Source organism: Dryobates pubescens, chromosome 1 (genome assembly GCF_014839835.1).
Source record: "Dryobates pubescens isolate bDryPub1 chromosome 1, bDryPub1.pri, whole genome shotgun sequence".
Lineage (NCBI taxonomy): Eukaryota > Metazoa > Chordata > Aves > Piciformes > Picidae > Dryobates > Dryobates pubescens.
In genome coordinates, this window is record NC_071612.1 from 58189421 (window position 1) to 58210150 (window position 20730).

General features: G+C 48.1%; 1 protein-coding gene across 7 annotated transcripts in view; it reads right to left on the reverse strand.

The window, feature by feature from the left end:
* Positions 1–5388: 5388 nt before the first annotated feature.
* Positions 5389–20730, reverse strand: part of IQSEC1 (IQ motif and Sec7 domain ArfGEF 1) — a 539967-nt gene continuing 524625 nt past the window's right edge. For 6 of the 7 annotated variants that reach the window (XM_054166409.1, XM_054166399.1, XM_054166431.1 and 3 more), the window contains 3 exons: positions 19388–19564; positions 8058–8107; positions 5389–6234 (listed from right to left, as the gene is read on the reverse strand). In XM_054166409.1, the coding sequence (XP_054022384.1) occupies positions 5665–6234; positions 8058–8107; positions 19388–19564 (797 nt within the window). In that variant the 3' untranslated portion in view covers positions 5389–5664. The remainder of the gene's footprint in view (positions 6235–8057; positions 8108–19387; positions 19565–20730) is intronic. The other variant, XM_054166438.1, reaches the window with a different exon arrangement.

Consider the following 20730-nt stretch of genomic DNA (forward strand, 5'->3'; position numbering starts at 1 on the left):
GGATTAGGAAAAACCTCAGCTTTGTAACAACATCTATAAACTGTTAAATTAGAGAAGACAAACTCCTTGCCTCCTCAAAATGCAGAGCTATCAAAATTCTGAGAATCATAGGTTCTAAAGCAGGAGGTAGAAGCACCAGTGAAGAACATCCCTGCAAACTCTGCCACTAACAGGATGTTCCCAGGATGCTTCAGTTAGCTTCTAATGGGTGGCACAGCTCAGAGGGACAGCACATGAGGAGGTATCTAGTGATAAACAGGTACTTACCTCCCAAAACCTCACTGATCAAGGTGTACCTCCTGAGTTAGAGCTGTGGTTGGCTATTCCCACAACATAATTCATGAATCTTCTAAAATTGCTAGGGAAAACAAGCAAACAGAGTCTTTAGTTGAAAGCAAGAGCTGGGCACCAGCTTCAGCAGGCTTTCCTGACACACTGTCATCCCCTTGAAGCCCAGGGGACACACAAATACAAACCTACAATCAACTCTGTCACAGGTTGTTATCTAAAGTAACTTCAGGAGTGTAACAGACAGTACTGAGAGGGCCGTGGTAGTGTGTAGAGAGCATTCTGTGGTCTAAAGTGAGAGACACAAGTAACCACAGGTCCAAGTAGTAACAGGACAAACTTACTCAATTACATCACTTACTGAAGTAGGATGATGGTTCCCTGCCAGCTGGCACAGAGGAGCACTGGAGACTCTCCAAGCCTGGTCCAAAGGGTGGAGGTGACACTTAAGGACTGAAGGACTGCATCCCTGGAGAGGACAAACTTGGAACACTTGAGTCAAGGGCAGACAGTGGTCTGAGCGTGAGCTCCTACGGCAGTGCCACAACCAAAAGGCTAGTGGGAGCAGCTGGGCATGCTGGCCAGCTCGTGTTTAAGAAGGCTCAGAATCTGCCTACTGCTTTGCAACCTTAGAATGCTTGGGTAAACAGCACACCAAACAGCCTCTTCAGTGGCTATAGATCAAGGTGTTGTGGTCATTGCTCTTTGTTGTGCTTTGGAACTGTCTTTTTTCCCAGCACCACCAAAGAAAGGCAAACCTGCTGGGAAGGGAGCACAGCCTCCCCAGTACTGACCACCACACCCACCAGCTCCTCTTGAATTCAGAGTGGAGACTGACAGCTTGGCCCCTTTGACATGAGCAGCAGCAAGCCCTTTGGCCAGGATACCTTCGGAAGGAACTTCCTTCAGTTCAAGCCTAGGTCAAAGTGGAAGCTCTTGGGAGTACACAAAATGAGAAGCAGAGAGTTTTAAATGATTTATTTGATTTCTCCACATGATCACAGTTATAGTTTTACATCAATAGGGTCTGTTACTACTTACAAACAGAATGCATATTAAAATGAAAGCACTCCTCTCTTCCCCAGAGTTACAAAAGGGGTCTCAAGCCTCCCCAGAACAGAAGCTTCTTGTAAGCATAATGGTTGTTGGTTTTTACTTTATTATGTTTGTTTTTTTTTTTTTTAAAGTCTTTAACAGTCTGCATTCAAGACCTAATTCTAACATTTTAATACAACTCCAAGCTGATTTAAGTTCCTAGCAGGAGATAGGCAACCTCCAGTGACTGCAGACTGGTAGTTAGCGCTAATGTACACACTATGTACAGTTTAGAGAATTCTCTATTCCCCCTACTGGTCCCATTCTCACCACCCCCTTTTCTCTCTTTCCCAAACTGAATCTTGTCATTGGTTCCACCTTTTGTTTGTCTGTTTGCTTGGTTTGAACCTATATACACAGTACTCCATTTTGCAGGCAAGAAGTGCGATGGTATTTTACAAGGGGAACAGCGAAGAATGCATGCTTTAAACGGCCGAAAACACACAGCTTCATGTGGAACAGCAAGTCAACATCTAGAGAGTCATTGTTTAAATATCTGCTGACTGTCTCTCAGCTCATTTTTATCAAGAAACAAGAGGCTTCTGCTGCATGCAGTACATGATGGGGGAAAAAAATCATTCTACACCGTTATGGTTAGACTTGGCTTTGGTTAGCAATACAAGACACACGTTATATTAGGATGAGCTCGGGTTGCTGTTTTTTTTTTACATTGGTTTACATTTCAGTCTTAAGGAAGAAGAAGAGAAAGAAGAAAGAAAAAAAGGAAAAAAAAAATAAAAAAAAGAAAACCCCCAAATAGATATCTGATTGTTGTCCCAGAAAAGATTATGGATTTGTTGTCGTTGTTGCCGCCACGCTCTCATCCTTTACGCTTCCCTCACACTTTGTCAGATTACTCCTCGGCCGTATCAGTTATGGGAACAGAGAGGCACTCTGTGCACTTCTGTACCAGTTTGTAATGGGCAATGGCATCTGAAGAAAAGCCCTCTCCCTTCTGCTCCTGCCTGCAGGCTGGGAAAAGTCATTTCCTTAACTGCAGGCAGTGCTGAAGCAGTAGCACCTCCCTGTTCCGGGCATGATCCACACTGCTCTAAGCAATGGTTAATTAAAGATGGAGCCAGAGAGGTTTTACTGCGACCCTAAGCAAGCAGCAAAGTTCTCCAGACTTACAGTGACACCAAGACACAGCTGGTTGTTTAAAGTACATACAGATATAAGAGTCTAGAAGGAAAAATGATAGCAAAAAGAATCGACTCCACTGGATTTCTCCTCATTGACTTGAAACAATAGAGAGCTCCCAAATACTGCGCTTAGGGGACCGGGTTTGTTTCATTATCTATCCCCAAAGGGACCTGGGATTGTGCAGACGCAATTTCAGGTGCCTGGGGAGGGCAGGCATGAACTCCTTCCCCACACCTACACGAAACCAGGCATGAATCTGGGGGGAGCCTGCTTGCACATTTGTGACATCCCCTGAATACTGAATCGGCTGCCCAGGGAAAATCGGTGGTGGAGTGCTGAAAAATTGGTGTGCAAATTGATAGGCACTGATATGTAACTCCAATTGAGGTGAATGAAGGGGGGTGGTTAAAACACAGCAAGCGCAGAGCTGGGAGCCTGAACATCTCTAGTGCTCATCAACACAGCCAGAGCCAGATCTTCCCCTCCACTGCTGCCACTCACTCTGTACTGACCCCCCCCAGATGGGCAGTGCTACTTACAAGGTGACCCTGCACCCGTGAAGCAAACCCAGCTTCCACCACTCTGTGAAGAGAAGCACCCTTACCTCTCCTGTAATTAAAGAAAGATGGGAGTTTCTGAAAGATGCTTGGACCCAAATAGTTCTTTATCTTTTCTGGAACAACCCACAAATTACAGTTGAGAGTCGACTATTGGTACAGATGTAGGAAGAAAAGTCTACATATTGAAATATGTTATCACTTTTACTTCAACTAATTATCAACAGGAACACTGATATATCGTTGCAAATATACAATATGTAGAGTGTAGCCTCACACTACTAACAGTAGATGACATGCAGACAGTTTCTACTTTCCCTTATAAGAACAGTATATAGCTTTTAACTGCAAGGAACAGAGCCTCAGGGGAGCCATGGGAGCCCTCCGAAGGTAAGCCGCAGAATTTGGGACAGTATGAGTGGTACTGATAGGTACAAATGACTCCTTTTGTGTGAAGGGAACAGAGAGGAGAAGGAGCAGGGGGGTGGGGAATCTATTGCACAGGTGTGAACCCAACGTGGACAGCTCTACACAAGAAAGGCTAAACTCTAGATTGCTGTATTTGCTGTCTGAGGAGGTTAACGAAGTGCTCGGTTTGCAGCTCTTTCGCTGGTATTGTGAGAGCAATGGGATGAAAGGGACAACATTATTCAGCCTCCCCCCCACCCCCCCGCCTATCAGAGATGCCGTGAGCAAGCCGACAGGAAAAGTCACCCTCTTATTCCGGTGCCCTGACAGCAGAAAGTCAGCTGGGCTTTGTTGCTCTTGCTTTTACCCATCTCACACTGGACCTTTTGGGTTGTGTTTTTTTTTTGCTCATCCTCTTCGAGGTTTGCTTTTAGGCTTGGTACAGTTTTGCAGCTGTGACTCCTTTGCCTCTACTCTTTAGGTGTAAAGTCCTTGCAGTGGCTCACAACGCTGAACCTACAAAGTAGGCGCCATGTACAGCTTGGTAGAGGGGTTGGGGACAGGAAGGGTGGATAGAAATCTGCAAAATGGTTGGGTTACAACACGGAAGCAACGACAGCACAGCCTGCTTTCATGTGATGCCTTTGCAACTAACTGGACTATGGAAGTGAGGGTTTGAGCGTAGACTCAGCCTGCTGAGTGCTGGGCACTTTTCAAACTCACAATGTGATGGAGTAAAAAATGGTGAAGCCACTTTGTTGCTAGCACATGGCTACATGGAATTACAGCTCTTATTTGTTTGTTTATTCATTTTATTTTATATATATATATATAGATCTCTATAAAAACCCTAGACTAAATTCTAAAACAAACCTTCAAGTTTTAGAGCACTCCTCTGCTGGGAAATGCTCTCACTAGAATTCAGCTTGGCCTGGGGGTGAGGGGGGGTGGGGGTTAAAAATGAGGAATCATGGTAAAGAGGAAACCAAGTAGCTGAGGAGGATGGAGGAAGTTTGCCGTTTATCATGTCTGAGATGAATGTTGTTGCAGTGTGTGCATGCACCTGGCGGAAACTCCTCCCTCCCTGTGTGCTTGGTGCGAAAGAGATGTGGGTCATGGAGGTTCACAGTTATCACAGCCTGTAACAGTGTCTTAAGAACCTGTGGTGTGAGCAATGCTTGGAGGCGCCCGTGGGTGAAGCTGGCCAACCCTACGCTGCTATACGGTAGAGTTACTGGGTCTTAACGAGTTTGCTTACCTGAAGCAGCAGAGCAGTTAGGATACTTGGTTACCTTTGATAGCGCCCTGTTAAGAAAACCAGGACTTCATACAAAGCAGGATTTGACTACGACACTGAGCCTCTACGTTACCTTGGCACGTGGTAGTGGTGAGTGCTTAGAAACCTCCGCGAGCCCCAGAGGGCTCGGAACGGAATCGCTGCAAATGGGTCTGGGATTTGTTCCTACTGTTGAACGGGTTTGGTCTACTTTTCCATACTCTTTTAGTTCACCTATGGTACTGCCCTAGCAAAAGTTAAGTGGAATTCCTTTGTAAGGTCCTCTATTGCTAAGTTTTGTGGACTGGAGGGAAAAAACAAAGAAGAAGAAGAAGAAAGAAATCCCTTTCCAAGCACAAATGTTAACTATACAGTATATATATATATATTTATATATATTTATATGTATATATTTATATTATATAAAGTTTACTTACGTACTTTCATCAACCATATCAGGTCTACTTAATTTTTGTTTGGGGTTTTGTTTTGTGTTTGGTTTTGCCCATTGCCAAGAGAAGAGCAAGAATGCGACACTGGGGTCTGTGTATCTCTTTTTTGCCTTTTCTTTTTGGGTGGTGGTGGTTCTCTCAGAGATTTCAGTGTAAAACCTCCGGGGGTGGGGGGAGTGGGAGGGGAGGGTTTGGTGTAAAAGGTAGCTTTACTCAGGCGCAGCAAGCAGCAGGTTTTCACAAGGCAGTCTGGCAACCAGGCCTAACCAAGCTGGTGGGGGAAGTAAACCCAGTGTCGGAATGGTTTTAGTTGAGTAACAGCAAGCCTTAAAGCTCACACGGCTCCAATTGGCATGGGGCAGTCTGACCGCCTGACCCGGGGCTTCCTCTTAAGTGCCTCTGAGACTGCGTCTAAACCCTACATTCCCGGGAGGGGCAGCGCCTCCTAGACTATTGTGCTGATGCCGCTGTGTTTGGGCTTGGTGCTGGCGGAGGTGGAGGGGGGCGGCGGCGGCCCGTGGTGGTGCTGGGGGTGAGCGGCGTGGGCCGGGTGCGGCGGGGGGTGGGCGTGCGGCGCGTGGCCGTGCGGCAGGTAGGGGGTGTGCGGGGGGTGCGGGGCGTGCTGGGCGTGGGGCAGGTGCTGGTGGTACTGGTGGGGGTGCTGGATGTGCTGGGGAGGGTGGTAGTGGTGGTGGTGGTGGTAGGGCGGAGGGTTCTGCTGCATGTGGCAGTACTGCGAGTGGTGGGAGTGCACCTGCGCCTGCGTCTGCCCCTCGCCCGGCCCTGCGTGATGCATGGCGGAAGGATGCTGTGAGTGCTGCTGATGGGGGATTACAGGAGGTTGCTGTGATGAGCCGGATGGTGGATGGCCTTGGGAAGGTGGCTTTCCCCTTTTACTACCAAATAAGGAACCTAGGAGTGAGGAGGAGTTAGGCATAGTCTGGTGAGGGCGAGATGGACACTCTCGGGTTGATGTAGCTCTTCGGCGCATGTGAGGACTGCTAATGATGGACCCCTAAAAAGAAATTAATAGAAACGAAAATTAAAAGAAATCTTAAAATGCTTAAAAGAAAAAAGTTCACACTGATCCAACAAACTCCTCCTTCAGTGTTCACAGGGGTGGACTACACTTAAAAGAGTTCTAGGGAAAATTGGACTTCCCCCTTCTCTAAGTTGCAAGTGAGGCATTTGTGTCCTTCTTGGGGGGTATTTTTGAGCATTAGTCTGTCTTTCTTTCTTTTCTTTTCTTTTTTTCTCTTAGGACTTTTACTATCAGAAGTACTTTATTATCAACTTGAAATAAGGGGGGTGGGGGGAGTGGGGGAAAAAAACACCCCCCCCCCCCCTGTCACTGCAGAGTAAGATGACGTAAGAGCTAGGAGTGTGCTTTGAAAATGAAACGACAACAACAACAAAAGAAAAACCCCAACCAAAAAAAATGACACTTGAGCATAAAAAAAAAACCACCCCCAAAACCAAACCCAAACCAAAAGAAAGCAAGCCCCCAAACAAAAAATTTTTTTACAGCCAACAACAACAACAACAAAAAATATTAATATTAAAACTACATTGAATTCCAGAGCTAAACACCCAGCAGCGAACGTTACAGTGACAAGGCGGATTTACAAAGCAGTGTTTTAAACCCCTGGGGGGTGGGGGTGAGGGGGAGGGAGGGAGGGGAAGTCTGAGGTTATTTTCACAGTGGTTTTCCACTACTGTGTCTATGCCACAGTGCTGCTTCTTCAGGCCTGCTTCTGAAATTAAAGTGTTCCCATGGAACCACGCCACTAAGGTTCCTAGGGGTGAGGGTGTTCTTCTGAGCTACGGTTTAGCTTGGGGTGGTGTATTTAGTTTCTGGACATTTAGGTTGTTATTTTTTTTTGGGGGGTGGGGCTGGGGGGGTTGGGGTGGGGCTAGGAGATGAATTGTGTCGTTCAAAAAGAGCTACGGGACACAACAGGACTCAGGCAAAAAGTGTGCTAGGTTGAGAACTGCGAGCTACCTAAAGCCAACACAAAAAAAACAACCCCAAACCCAAACAACCCCAAAATACTCCAAACAACCCCAAAAATCAATCAAACAAACAAACAAAAAAAACCAGAAAGAGAACCAAAGAAACAAACAAACAAACAAAAAAACCAACCAAAAAACCCAAACAAAACCCAAAACCAAACCAAAGAAAAGAAAAAGAAATCTGCAAGCTGAATTCAGAGACATGAACAGTATATATATAAATGGTTTGAAGATGAATGAAATCTCATGAAATCCACATTGAATTCACCTGGCTTGGCATACTTATTTTGGTTGCTGTGGTTTGGTTTTCCTCCCATGCCCTATCTGTGCAATTCCATGGGGTCATGACTGCAGACACTGAGCAATTGAACTCGGAAAAGAAGCAATGGGAATGGCCGAGCGTGGCAGGTCGAGAGTGGGAGCTCGAGATCGAACAGCGACAACAGTGGACTGGGGTAACGGAGAGCAAGTGGGCTTTTTAAAGCTGGGACCAGACTGAAATGGTGGCAGAAGGACACATCATACTCATTGAACCATGCTTGCAGGAAACAGAGGGGACGAGGTTAGCTCAAACCAACGAGATGGCATCGGTCTGAAACGAGCTGTCAGTGCTTTGGAAGCTGGCAGGATACGGAGTGAGTAGCCTAGGCATGCAGTTTGTTTGAGGCAGGCAGGTTATATGTTAGAAGAAAAAAAGAGCAAAAAAAATAATAATATATGTGTGTGTATATATATGTATATATATATATATATAAAAAAAAAAAAAAGAAAGGTTTGAAATGCACATCATCACATCCAGCTAGACATCAGGAACTTCCTACTTACTTCCATATTGCTGTCTAGCGATCCTGCACTGCTGCGTCGCCCACGCTTGCCTGCCCAGGACATGCAACACCAGAGATTAGAGACTGAGACAAGACCCGGGTGAAAAACAGCTGCTCCCCCTCCAGCACTAGAGGAGTCTCTACACCCAGCTAGGGGGAGGGGGCTCAGGGGACTGGTACAGCAGCTACCAAGGCAGAAACTTCCATCTTTGAGGCCGTTAGTTAGGTCAAGTTTCTGTACCTGAGGGAGTTGGAGCAGGGAGCGTTGGTGTGAAGCGACTCTCATTAGCGGGGGGTGAGTTTTTAATTGGCAACACGTGGGGGTTCAGCTACATTTAGCAGTACCATGATGATGTTGGCCAGCAACAATGCAATTTCCTGCCATCTGATGGTCTGTGAAGACTCTTTCACTAATATATATGTATTTGCTACCAGTTATATTTGGGGAGTGGGTATTAACTTAAATACAGAATGTAATGCTGGCTTATTCTGAACTTGGGGGAGGGAGGGATCAGTGAGGGGCATTGCTTTCATCAGTTCAACTCAAGAACCTCAGTGGATTTCATATAATCTTCTTTCATGAGGTTTAAAAGGAACTAAACTTAATTTTTTTTCTTGATTTCTTTCTTTCTTTCCCCCCACCCCCAGCAATCCATCCAGAATCTGTCTTGACATTATGGCCAGGGTTTGTTTGTTTAGCTGTGCAGTGCCTTTATAGAATCACAGAATGGTCTGGGTTGGAAGGGACTTCCAAAGGTCATCCAGTCCAAGCCCCTCTGCAGTCAGCAGGGACATCCTCAACTAGATCAGGTTGCCCTGAGCCCTCTTGAAACTCACCTTGAGCATCTCCAGGGATGGGGCCCCAACCACCAACCTGGGCAACCTGTTTAAATGTTCCACCACCCTCATGGTGCAGAACTTGTTCCTAACACCCTATTTAAACCTGCTCCTCTCTAGTTTGAAGCCACTGCTCCTTGTCCTGTCACTGCAGGCCTTTGCAAACAGTCTCTCTCCATCTTTCTTGTAGCCCCCTTCAGGCACTGGAAGGCTGCTATTAGGTCTCCCGGGAGCCTCCTCATTTCCAGGCTGAACAACCCCAGCTCCCTCAGCCTGATGGATTTGTTCTCCAATCCTCTCAAAGCGCCAAAGACATTCACCTAGGACTACACAGGAGACACCAGCCTGTTTGCCTAAGAGCCTGAATACTTCAGTGGTTATACAGAGGATCCCAGCTTGTCTCTCTCCCTTCACAGGTGGCTGTTTCTGAGAAGAGGGCTGGTGCAGCATGGCTGTGCAACGCTTCCAAATCCTTCACTGGCAGGGTGTGCAAACAAAGCTAACCTTGGAAGAGCTATCAGGTTCTCTAAACTTCTCTAACATCTGCATGACTTTAGAAACCTGGCTTCCTCCCTGCTTTCCTCCCCAATATCAAAAGACAGTCTTCACCCTGCCTTGCTACATTGCTGCCTCCAGGATCATCTGCTCTAGCAGGTGGTTTTGGAGAGGAATGTGAAGATCCCAGCATCATTATGAGCCATATAGCCTCACTGTAGAAGCCCAAAAGCCACCTGGTATGACACTTAAAGAGAAGAACTTTGGGACTGGTTAGTCAGTGGGATTTCTGGGAGGTGCACCCTTACTTCTTGGCACACCCTTTCAGACCAGTTTAGACTATCCATAGCATCACAGACTGCTTTGGGTTGGAAGGGACCTTTAAAGGTCCTCTTGTCCAACCCCCTTGCAGTGAGAGCAGGGACATCTGCAACTGACAAGGTTGCTCAGAGCCCCCATCCAACCTCACCTGTAATGTATGATCTAAAACCACCACCTATTGGATCTATAACTATGCCTTGACCTGGCAGGTCATGGGATGCCACCCTGCAGCCCAAGTTTCTCTTAAGAGCCACGGTTCTCTATAGACCACTCTAACAGTTCCCCCTCTCTCGTTATCTCAAAGAGTTAGTCCCCAGTGCAAACCCCCTTACACTGACATAAACTTGAGGGGAAGGTGTCTCTGGTCAGGTTTGGCTTCTTCAATTCATTGGAATCTTGAACAATTCTCCTTGACAAGCCCTGTGCCCAAAGCTTGGCAGATCATCTCTTGCAGCTTTAGCCTGATCAAAACCATAACTGTGCTACCTTATGACCCCCCCAAGAAAAACTGCTTTCAATAATCCCTTCTTTTCACTTCTGCTCAGGCTTTGATATTTTTTTCTGCTCTGCTAAGGGGATTAGTAGTGATTAACACTCAAATCACTCTTGCCTGCTGATAGAAAACATGGAGGGAGAGCCATCTCTGAATGTAGCAGTCAATATCACAAACACAGACTGACAGCTGCCACCAGTCACTAAGTGTGGCCAAAAATGAAGGAAAACAGAAAAACCCAATGCCTGTTGCACAGGGCAAAGCCTGTGATAAAATAACCATGAGCAGGGTATATACACAGTGTGTATGGACAGAGAGACAGATGGAGTTCTGCTTGGAATCATTTCAGGGCAAAGAAGGACTAGCAAAGCCAAGAGCAAAGAGAAAATCCTCCTGCACGTGGCTGGGATTGCCCTCAGACCACAATCATGAGGTTTGGGTTTTGCTAAAAGCCAGACTGAACCCAACTCTCTCCTGACCTGGTGTCTGCTACTAGAGGTGTGAAACAAATCCTCCAGAGCCTTCCTCCTGACGATGGACAAGGCTGCTCCCTGCTCTTGGAGCTGCCATCTCTTCTCAAAAATGTTTGTCCAGAGCTCCAGCATTCACAGAACCACAGGATCCCAGCATGGCAGGGGGCAGAAGGGGCCTTTGGAGACCACCCAGTCCAACCCGCCTGCTAAAGCAGGGCACCCACAGCAGCTTGCCCAGGAGCACAATGGCCAGGGGGTTTTGGAATCTCTCCAGAGAAGGAGACTCCACAACCTCTCTGGGCAGCCTGCTCCAGGGCTCCAGCATCCTCACACCAAACAAATTTCTCCTCCTGACACTCAGATGGAACCTCCTGGGTTCCAGTTTGTACTTGTTGCTCCTTGTCCTGTCCTTGGGCACCACTGACAAGAGTCTGCCCCCAGCCTCTTGCCCCCCACCCTTTAGCTCTTGCTGAGCATTGCTCAGATCCCCTCTCAGGCTGATTTTCTCCAGGCTCAGCAGCCCCAGGGCTCTCAGCCTTTCCTCCTCACAGAGCTGCTCCAGTCCCCTCAGCAGCTTTGTAGCTCTTCACTGGACTCTCTCCAGTAGTTTCCTGACTATCTTGACCTGGGGAGCCCAGAACTGGACCCAGTACTCCAGAGGTGGCCTCACTAGGGCACCTACTGTTCACACTCTTCCTTAATGCATGCCAGGACACCACTGGTCTTCTTGGCCACCAGGGCACATTGCTGGCTCATGGGGAACTTCTTGTCCACCAGCACTCCCATGTCACTCTCAGCAGAGCTGCTTTTGATCTGGTCGGCCCTCATCTGTACTGGTGCAGGGAAGCTGATCCTTCCCACGTGCAGAACGCTACACTTGCCCTGGTTGAACTTAATGAGCTTCCCTCTAGCCTGCCCAGGTCTCACTGGATGGCAGCACAGCCTGACTGGGTATCAGCCACTCCTCCCAGCTCAGTATCATCAGCAAACTGACTGAGGGTCAACTCTATGCCTTCATCCAGGTCACTGACAAAGATGTTGAACAAAACTGGAACCAGTATGGAACTCTGGGGAGCACCACAAGCTACAGACCCTGCCCTGCTGATCACAACCCTCATTAGCTCTGTCCTTCAGCCAGTTCTCAACCCACCTCACTGTCCACTCCCCTGACCCACGCTTCCTATGCTTCCCTGTGAGGATGCAATGGGTTCATGAAAATGGTGATTCTTGCTCTAAAGCAAGGTGGTGTTGATCATCTCCAAACAATCAGTTTTGCTTCCTCTATTCTGATCTGCTTCAAGTTTTGAAGGGTGCTACTTAGAGTGACCTTCATTTCTTTTTCTTTAATTCCATTTCAGTTCACCTCATCATTTTTGATTCTTTCCAGCAATTCACTGATGCTAGACAGGAATATCCTTAGTGAGAAACACCTTGAAGCTGCAGCAGTGTAATGTGTCCCACATGGCAACAAGAACATTGCACATTTAGAGTGGAGATACTAAGTGGTCAAAATGTTCTTACACACTTCACCACTGCAAAAGAAAAGGCAGAGTTGCATCAATAAAACTCCACCCCAGCTAGCAGAACTCTGTCTCTCCAATGTCCAGCTCGCTACAGGAAATGTGAGAAGAGAAGGCTCAGGGGAGACCTTATTGCTTTCTCCAACTCCCTGAAGGGAGGTTGTAGCCAGGTGGGGGTTGGTCTCTTCTCCCAGGCAACCAGCACCAGAACAAGAGGACACAGTCTCAAGCTGTGCCAGGGGAAGTTTAGGCTGGAGGTGAGGAGAAAGTTCTTCCCAGTAAGAGAGATTTGCCCTTGGGATATGCTGCCCAGGGAGGTGGTGGAGTCACCATCCCTGGAGGTGTTCAAAAAAGGCTTGGATGTGGCACTTGGAGCCATGGTTTAGCTGTCAGGAGGTGTTGGTGATAGGCAATAGATTGGACTTGCTGATTTCTGAGGTCTTTTCCAACCTTATTGATTGTATGATTCTCACTGCTGCTCTGTGTCTCTTGAACCCCCATTTTATGGCAGGGGGATACACTGGCAGCTACACAATGGTTTATCATCTGCCTTTATGTCTGGGGGCAAGGTTGGAAAGTTCTACACTCAGGTTTTGGTAAAGCCAACTAATGTAGCATCTCTTGGAAGGAAGGAGCCTCCAAAGGCTGTTAAGTGGATGCTCCCAGCAGCACAATCTGTAACCATCTTCCTGCTGAGCTTATAGGTAGCACCTAACCAGACCTGCTCAAAATGAAATAACCAATACTGGTTCATTTAGTCAGCGCCTTCCAGGGTGGGTTCATTTAGAGAGCACCTTCCAGGGTGTATCAAAATCACAGAATGGAAGGGGTTGGAAGGGATCTCTGGAGATCATTGAGTCCAACCCCCCCCGCCAGAGCAGGATCACTTAGGGCAGGTCACACAAGAACACATCCAGGTAGGTTTTGAAAGTCTCTAGAGAAGGAGATTCCACAACCTCTCTGGACAGCCTGCTCCAGGGCTCTGTCACCCTCACAGCAAAGAAGTTTCTCCTCATGGTGAGTTGGAACCTCCTGGGTTTCAGCTTGTACCTGTTGTTCCTTGTCCTACCTCTGGGCACTACCAAGAAGAGCCTGGCACCTTCATCTTGGCACTCATCCCACAGCTATTGATAGACATTGATCAGATCCCCTCTCAGCCTTCTCTTCTCCAGACCAAGCAGCCCCAGGTCTTTCAGCTTTTCCTCACAGGAGAGACATTCCAGTCCCTTCATCATCCTCATAGCCTCTGTTGGGCTCTCTCCCATAGTTTAATGTGTCTCTTGAACTGGGGAGCCCAGAACTGGATACAGTATTCCAGGCATGGTCTCACCAGAGCAGGGTATAGGGGCAGGAGAACCTCCCTAGATCTCCTGGACACACTTATTAATGAAGAGCCTCTTTGTCTCTTGCTCCATAAGACAGCAAAGGTGCTGATCCCAAGGTGTTTATGAACACCCTGGGGTGTTCTTTGTACAAGACACCTGTAAAGTGTTTGGTATCACAAAAGGCATGACTCTCAGAAATCTGGCTTGGTTTTATTGTTATTAAGTTCTGTCCTGCCCATTGCTGTTGCCATTCCATAAAGAACAGGAAGTATCATAGAATGGTTGGGTTGGAAGGGACCTTAAAGATCATCTAGTTCCAACCTCACTGCCATGGGCAGGGACACCTCCCACTAGCCCAGGTTGCTCAAGGCCTCATCCAACTGGGCTTTCAACACTTCCAGGCTTGGAGACTCCACAGCTTCTCAGGGCAACCTGTCCCAGTGCCTCACCACCCTCACCACAGGGCAGAATTTCTTGTCAATGTCTGATATCAATTCAGCTTCTTCCCCTTTGAAGTTGGTGCCACTTGGTGCCATGAGGTGTTGGGTGACAGGTTGGACTTGACGGATCTTGGAGGTCTTTTCCAACCTTGTTGATTCTATGATTCTAAGTAGTCACCCTGTTGTCAGCCTGTCACTCCAGGCGGTTGTCAAAAGTCCCTCTCCAGCTGCCAGCAGATATAACAGTAACAAGAGAGGAGACAGCAAAAGATTCCATTTGAAAGCTCTTCTAATAAGGGAGAAGGTGTCTGCTACTCTCCCTTGTCCTGTGGGATGCAGGAAAATCCATGGGAGTGGAGGGAGACAATCACTAGGGACCCTTGGCAGCAACAGGTGTGGAGCAGCCAAGGAACTGTGTGGCCTGACTGCACAAAGGAAGGGCAACAAGGCTGGGGAGAGGCCTTGAGCACAGCCCTGTGAGGGGAGGCTGAGGGAGCTGGGGTTGCTTAGCCTGGAAGAGGCTCAGGGGTGACCTTATTGCTCTCTCCAACTACCTGAAGGAAGGTTGTAGCCAGGAGGGAGTTGGTCTCTTCTCCCAGGCAACCAGCACAAGAGGACATAGTCTCAAGCTGTGCCAGGGGAAGTTTAGGCTGGAGGTGAGGAGAAAGTTCTTCACTGAGAGAGTCGTTCATCATTGGAATATGCTGCCCAGGGAGGTGGTGGAGTCACCCTCCCTGGAGATGTTCAAGAGGGGACTGGATGTGTCACTTGGTGCCATGGTCTAGTCATGAGGTCTGTGGTGACAGGTTGGACTTGATGATCTTTCAGGTCTCTTCCAACCTTGGTGATTCTGGATTTGTGTGAACTCAGAGACTTCTCAAGGGGATCACATTGCTGAGACCTTCCCCAAGGTTTTCCATTACACCTGGGGATATAGGTAATTGTAAAAAATACATGGGAAGATTGCTAAAGCCAGAAAAGAACTATTAGAAAAGCTGAGGGTTGCCAGCAGATCCTCTACAACATCCAAGCAGGATTTGTTTTCCTTCTGGAACCACTCGATGGCTTTGTTTTGTTGGCTTTGTTGTTTTCAGTAGTCTCTGTGGGTCTGTGATTGTTTTGAGCTAGCTCAGGAGATGATGAGGCCAGCACAACTGAGCTTAATAGTAAGCCTGCTGCCAGCCTGCCCTGCTGTGCAGCTTCCAGTGCTACACAGGTGTGCCAGGTGGGTATTACCTCAGCAAAACATCCAGTTACAAACCAGAGCAGGCTGCAATCACTCCCCCCGCCCTGACAGGTTAGGAATGGGGAGAAGAAAGCTTGGTTTCCACAGGTGCTTACCACCATAAACTCAATGTGAAAGCCCTGGGTCCTCCAGCAACTGAAAGTCACTGGAATTCAGACTGACCACCATACAATCAAATCAAAACATCTGTGAGATGCAGAATCAGAGGCACAGCCACAGTCTAATCCTCCGGTGCTCTGCTTTAGGGTCTAAATGATTCTTCTCACCTTCTCACAGACTCACACACTGGTTTGGGTAGGAAGCTTTAAAGCTCATCCAGTCCAACCCCCCCTGCACTCAGCAGGGACCTCTGCAATTAGGCCAGTTTGCTCAGTGCCCCAGACAACCTGACCTGCAGTGGTTTCAGGGATGGGGCATCTCCCACCTTTCTGGGCAACCTGGGCCTGGCCCCCACCACTCTCAGTGTAAAAAAATCTCCTCCTTTTATCTACTTCAAATCTCTCTTTTTAACCAGCACCCCTTGTCCTGTCACAATAGGCCCTTCTAAAACATCTGTCCCCAGCTTTCTGCTCAGCCCCTTGAAGTACTGAAATGCCACCAGAGGTCTCCCTGGAGCCTTCTCTTCTCCAGGCTGAACAATTCCAACTCTCTCCCCCTGTGTGTAGTGGGAGGCAGCCTAGTGCTAGGCACAGGCTTGGTGTCTAACAGGATTTACTTTGGGCCAGAAAAGCAAATAAAGCTTTTCTGTTTTCAAATGGCAATTGTGCAGCTCTGCTGCTCCTGCTGCAGATGAAGCACAAACTCAGACTGCTTGGTGTTGGGAAGGACCTTTCAAGGCCATCCGTCCAACCTCCCCTGCAGTCAGCAGGGACCTCTGCAGCTAGAGGAGGTTGCTCAGAGCCACAACCAACCTGACCTCAGGGGTTCCAGGGATGGGGCTTCTACCACCTTTCTGGGCAACCTGGGCCAGGGTCTCAGCACCCTCAGTGTAAAAAAATTCTTGCTTGTCTTCAGGGAATGCTGGGACTTCACACACTCCACATCTTTCAGTAGGCTTACTTTGCATGTAGTGGTAAATGCTGAATGTCCAAAATTCTATTGGAACTCATAACCCTCAGCTTGAATTGCATTCAAACTTGTCTGTCTTCTCCTATTTTTGTGTAAATTAAGAATTTCCAAGTCTGGGATAAGCAAATTCAGCTCTTCCTCAACTACAGCTCAAGAAAGTGTAATAAAGACTATACACATTTTACTTCTGGGAAAAATAAAGCAATGAATACTTCTGCCATATTCCCAACTTGGACCAGCTGGTTGCCACATTCTGCTTTGTATTCCATGGAAAGATCTGTCAACCCATGGCAGTGTTCTCCTGGAAATCAAGGGACCTTTATTCACCTCTTCTTTGCCATTAGGATTTAAGCAATCGTGGCAAACTCATGGGAGAACAACCAGCAGGAAGGGATTCCTGACAGAGGAATGTGGCCTTCCCTTAGGGATTACAGCTTAGAAGTCCCTCAGGGATTCAACAATCATTAGGTCTAAGAAGCTTATGAACTCTCTTTCACAAGAGATAAATTCAAAGTCGTTTCCCACAGCCATCACTGACTACTGATACCTGGTAGGGAGTGAGGGATTGCTCTCTTCAATCCTCTTGTCATACCTCTGTGCCACCCAAATGCTCTTCAGTCACATTTCCCCTTCACTGAGTCAATATTCTAAAACTTGCCCTTGGTCTTTGCAGTTTCCTTTGGACAATCATCTGCCTCACTGCAGAAATACTCAAGGAGGCCATTTCCTTAGGGTCATTAGATTGACTTCTGTCTGCATGGAGAAGGGAACTCCTTAAATCTCTGCCTTCATCAGGCCTTCTCCTACAGAAGGACATGGGCACACACACAGTCCCACCACTCCTGTTCCTCCTCCTTGGTGATCCTGTGTTTCATCTGCAAAGAGTTGAGGCAACCTAACTCAGTACTCTGCAGTAAGGTGCAGCATCTTGCTAACTGCAGGAGGACCCTTTGGCTTTCTATGGATCACCTCTCCCACATTTAAACCCTTTCTGCAGTAAGGTGCAGCATCTTGCTAACTGCAGGAGGACCCTTTGGCTTTCTATGGATCACCTCTCCCACATTTAAACCCTTTCTGCAGTAAGGTGCAGCATCTTGCTAACTGCAGGAGGACCCTTTGGCTTTCTATGGATCACCTCTCCCACATTTAAACCCTCTCAGCCTTGCATGCAAGCTCTTCCCTGAGGACAGGCAGAGAAGACAACAGATCATCTTGTTAAAGTGACACCAAGTAACACAGCAAATCGCAGGGATGGAATTCCTGCAGTCAGTTGCACTGCACAAGCCCAAACAGAAACTCTCCATAATTCTCAACTCAAGAGTTTAAAATTAAGTTTAGTTGGGTTTAACAAACTCCTTGGTAAACCCTGCAGTCTGTGTGAGTGATTTCTGCTTTTTTTTGTTGTTGTTTGCTATGGAGAGAGGTTATTTTCAGGAGTCAGCATGCCAACCTCCAGGCATGCCCTGTGGAAACGTGGAATGTTTTCATGAGGACACATCCTTGTTTAGTGCAGAAAACCCGTAACATGAATTTAAAGACAGGGCAATGATTGGAAGACAGGGATGAAAAATTCCTATGGGATGCAGAAAAAAATAATAAAGAATAAAAAGAAAGGATCTGGACCCACAGGTGTGGGTAGAGGTACCCACTGAACTCACATATTCAGCAATATGGTAGTTCTCACTCCAGTGAAATGAGAACAAAACAACAAACAGGGTGATGGAAGTATCCTCAAATCTGAGAGGTAACAGTGGTGGAGACTTAGTGGCTTGATCTAAGACCCACCGAAGCCAGTCAAGCACCAACGTCTGGCCTCGGCCTGGTTTTGGATCAAGGCCCTAGGTCGTTCTAATGAAGCAAATGGAGGTATGAGTATGAACGCCTAAAGAGAGAATAAAAGAATTGAAAGAGCTCACTCTCTACATATCTGGATGCACATACAAACCCCCACCAAACACAGACTGGCATTTCAGGTCACAACAGTTTTATTGCAGCGCAGCTGAAATCTCCTCTTTAGGTAGAAGAGGACAAAGGTGAAGTGGTTGCCTGCTACCAAAGGGTTGGAACGATGACTGCACTGGAAAGCCCCACTGCAGTTAAAGGACCAAACCAGAGCTGTAACACAACCTATCAACTAAAAAAAAAAACCAACAAAAAAAGGACTTCAAAAGGCACTCTCTAGTTGCTGCTGCTTCCCCCAGAAGGTGCTTCCCAAGCAGCGGGCATGGCGCTCAGCTACGGCTTCTGGGGACAAGGAATTGCCTTCAGCACCGAAACAACAAGGTTACTACCAGGGGCAGTCTGCCACTTCTGCATTACTCAGGCAAACCACAAACTGAAAACATCCCAAACTTGCTTTGGCTGGAAAAAAAATCATCCCCCCAACTCCTTGCCTAGTCTTCAGCTGTATTAATCAGTGACTAAAGCTCAAGGCAGAGCGGTGGCTTCGTGAGCTCTCGGTGTTCTCACCCACCAGGCCTTCCTGTGGGTTACTGGCAGCAGTATTTCACATCAACCTCTTCTGCAAGAGCTGGGAACTGTGCTTTTGAGTGCTGAATGTCTAAGGGAGCAGTGGGGACAAGGCTGTGTGTGGATCACATCGCTCTAGGCGGAATTTAGCAGGGCTTCACTCAATTTCATTCATCAGTGTGGTAACACAGGTGTACACTTGAGCACAGAATACACAGAAAGCGGTCGTCACACACAGACCAGTGTCTTGTCTTTTCTCTCTAAGCCTACTGTATGGAGGGGAAGAAGCAAAGGGGAAGGGGGAAAAACCAAAAGAAAGGAAAACTAAGTGGGTTGCTCCTAGCAGGAGTTACTGTACAGAACACTTACAATTTGTCCTCTGTCTTCACTCTCCTTTAAAAGTCTACATAGCAATCTACACCGGTTTAACTGTGGTTCAAACAGTGGTTGCTTAATAGAACAAGGAGTGGGAGGGGAAAAAAACAAACAAACCAACCACAAACAGAAATTAACCACCAGCTATGAAAGAGCAGCTACTCCGAGGGTCTGCAGTTTCGGTCTGGCCAGGTGTGGGCTCTGCAGGCCGGGCCGCGGGGGGGCCGGGCGTGCAGGGCTGGGAGCGGGGGCGGCAGGGCAGCGCTTACCTGCTTCCGACAGGTCCCGCAGGGAGCTGCTCAGAGCGCTCCGCTTCAGCCCCTCCCCGCTGGCGTAGCTGTCGTCCAGGCAAGCCCGGCTCAGCGTCCCGTTGCCGGAGTCCTTCTTCAGGCTGGAGCACTGCGACATGCTCGGCCGCACCACGCCCTTCTGCTTCTCCAGCTCGGCTGCAACGGAGAAGGGGACTGCGGTTTCACAGCTGATTAGGAAGGAGGCGGTCACGGCCCCGCTCCTGCCTCTGGGCAGGTGTCGCTGTGAGGAACAGGGAAGGGCTGCGGGGCAGAGAGGAACCTCATCAGCTCCCACAGCTGCAGGGTCCTGCACCCGGGGAGGAACGAGCCCCTGCAGCAGTATAGGTGAGGGCTGACCTGCTGGAAGGCAGCTCCACAGAGGAGGACCTGGGAGAGATGGTGGACAACAAGCTCCCCATGAACCAGCAATGTGCCCTCTTAGCCAAGAAGGCAAATGATCTCCTGGGGTACATGAAGAAGACTCTGGACAGCAGGTTGAGGGAGGTTCTCCTCTGCCTCTACTCTACCCTGGTGAGGCCAGGTCTGCAGTCCTGGGTCCAGTTCTGGGCTCCTCAGTTCAAGAGAGACAGGAAACTGATGGAGAGAGTCCAGTGGAGGCTACAAGGATGCTGAGGGGCCTGGAGCAGCTCTGTGAGGAGGAAAGGCTCAGAGTCCTAGGGCTGTTGAGCCTGGAGAAGAGCAGCCCCACAGGGGATCTAAGCAATGCTCAACAAGAGCTAGAGGGTGGGAGGCAAGAGGCTGGGGCCAGACTCTTGTCAGTGGTGCCCAAGGACAGGACAAGGAGCAACAAGTACAAACTGAAACCCAGGAGGTTCCATCTGAGTGTCAGGAGGAGAAACTTGTTTGGGTACTGGAGCCCTGGGGCAGGCTGCTGAGAGAGGTTGTGGAGTCTCTTCTCTGGAGAGATTCCAGCCCCCCCATGGCATTGTGCTCCTGGGCAAGTTACTGTGGGTGCCCTGCATTAGTAGTGGGGGCTGGACTGGATGATCCCCAGAGGTCCCTTATAACGTCCATCATGCTGGGTTCATAGATTTTTGGCACTGGTAAATGCCAGAGAGGAACTTCACCCCAGTACCAACAGCTGTATCTTGCAACACAGAGGACAAAAGGCTGTTCCTCTTTGGGAGATACAGCAGACAAAATTCCATCTCCAGACATTCATCTCTAAGCTCTGTGGCTACTTAACTGAGAAAATGCAGGAAAATCAACTGGGAAACAAAGGAAAACCTCAGTGAACCATATTTGAAGGGCCACATTTCAGAGTGATGCAAACCATCCCTAATCTTCTTGCTGTAATTTAC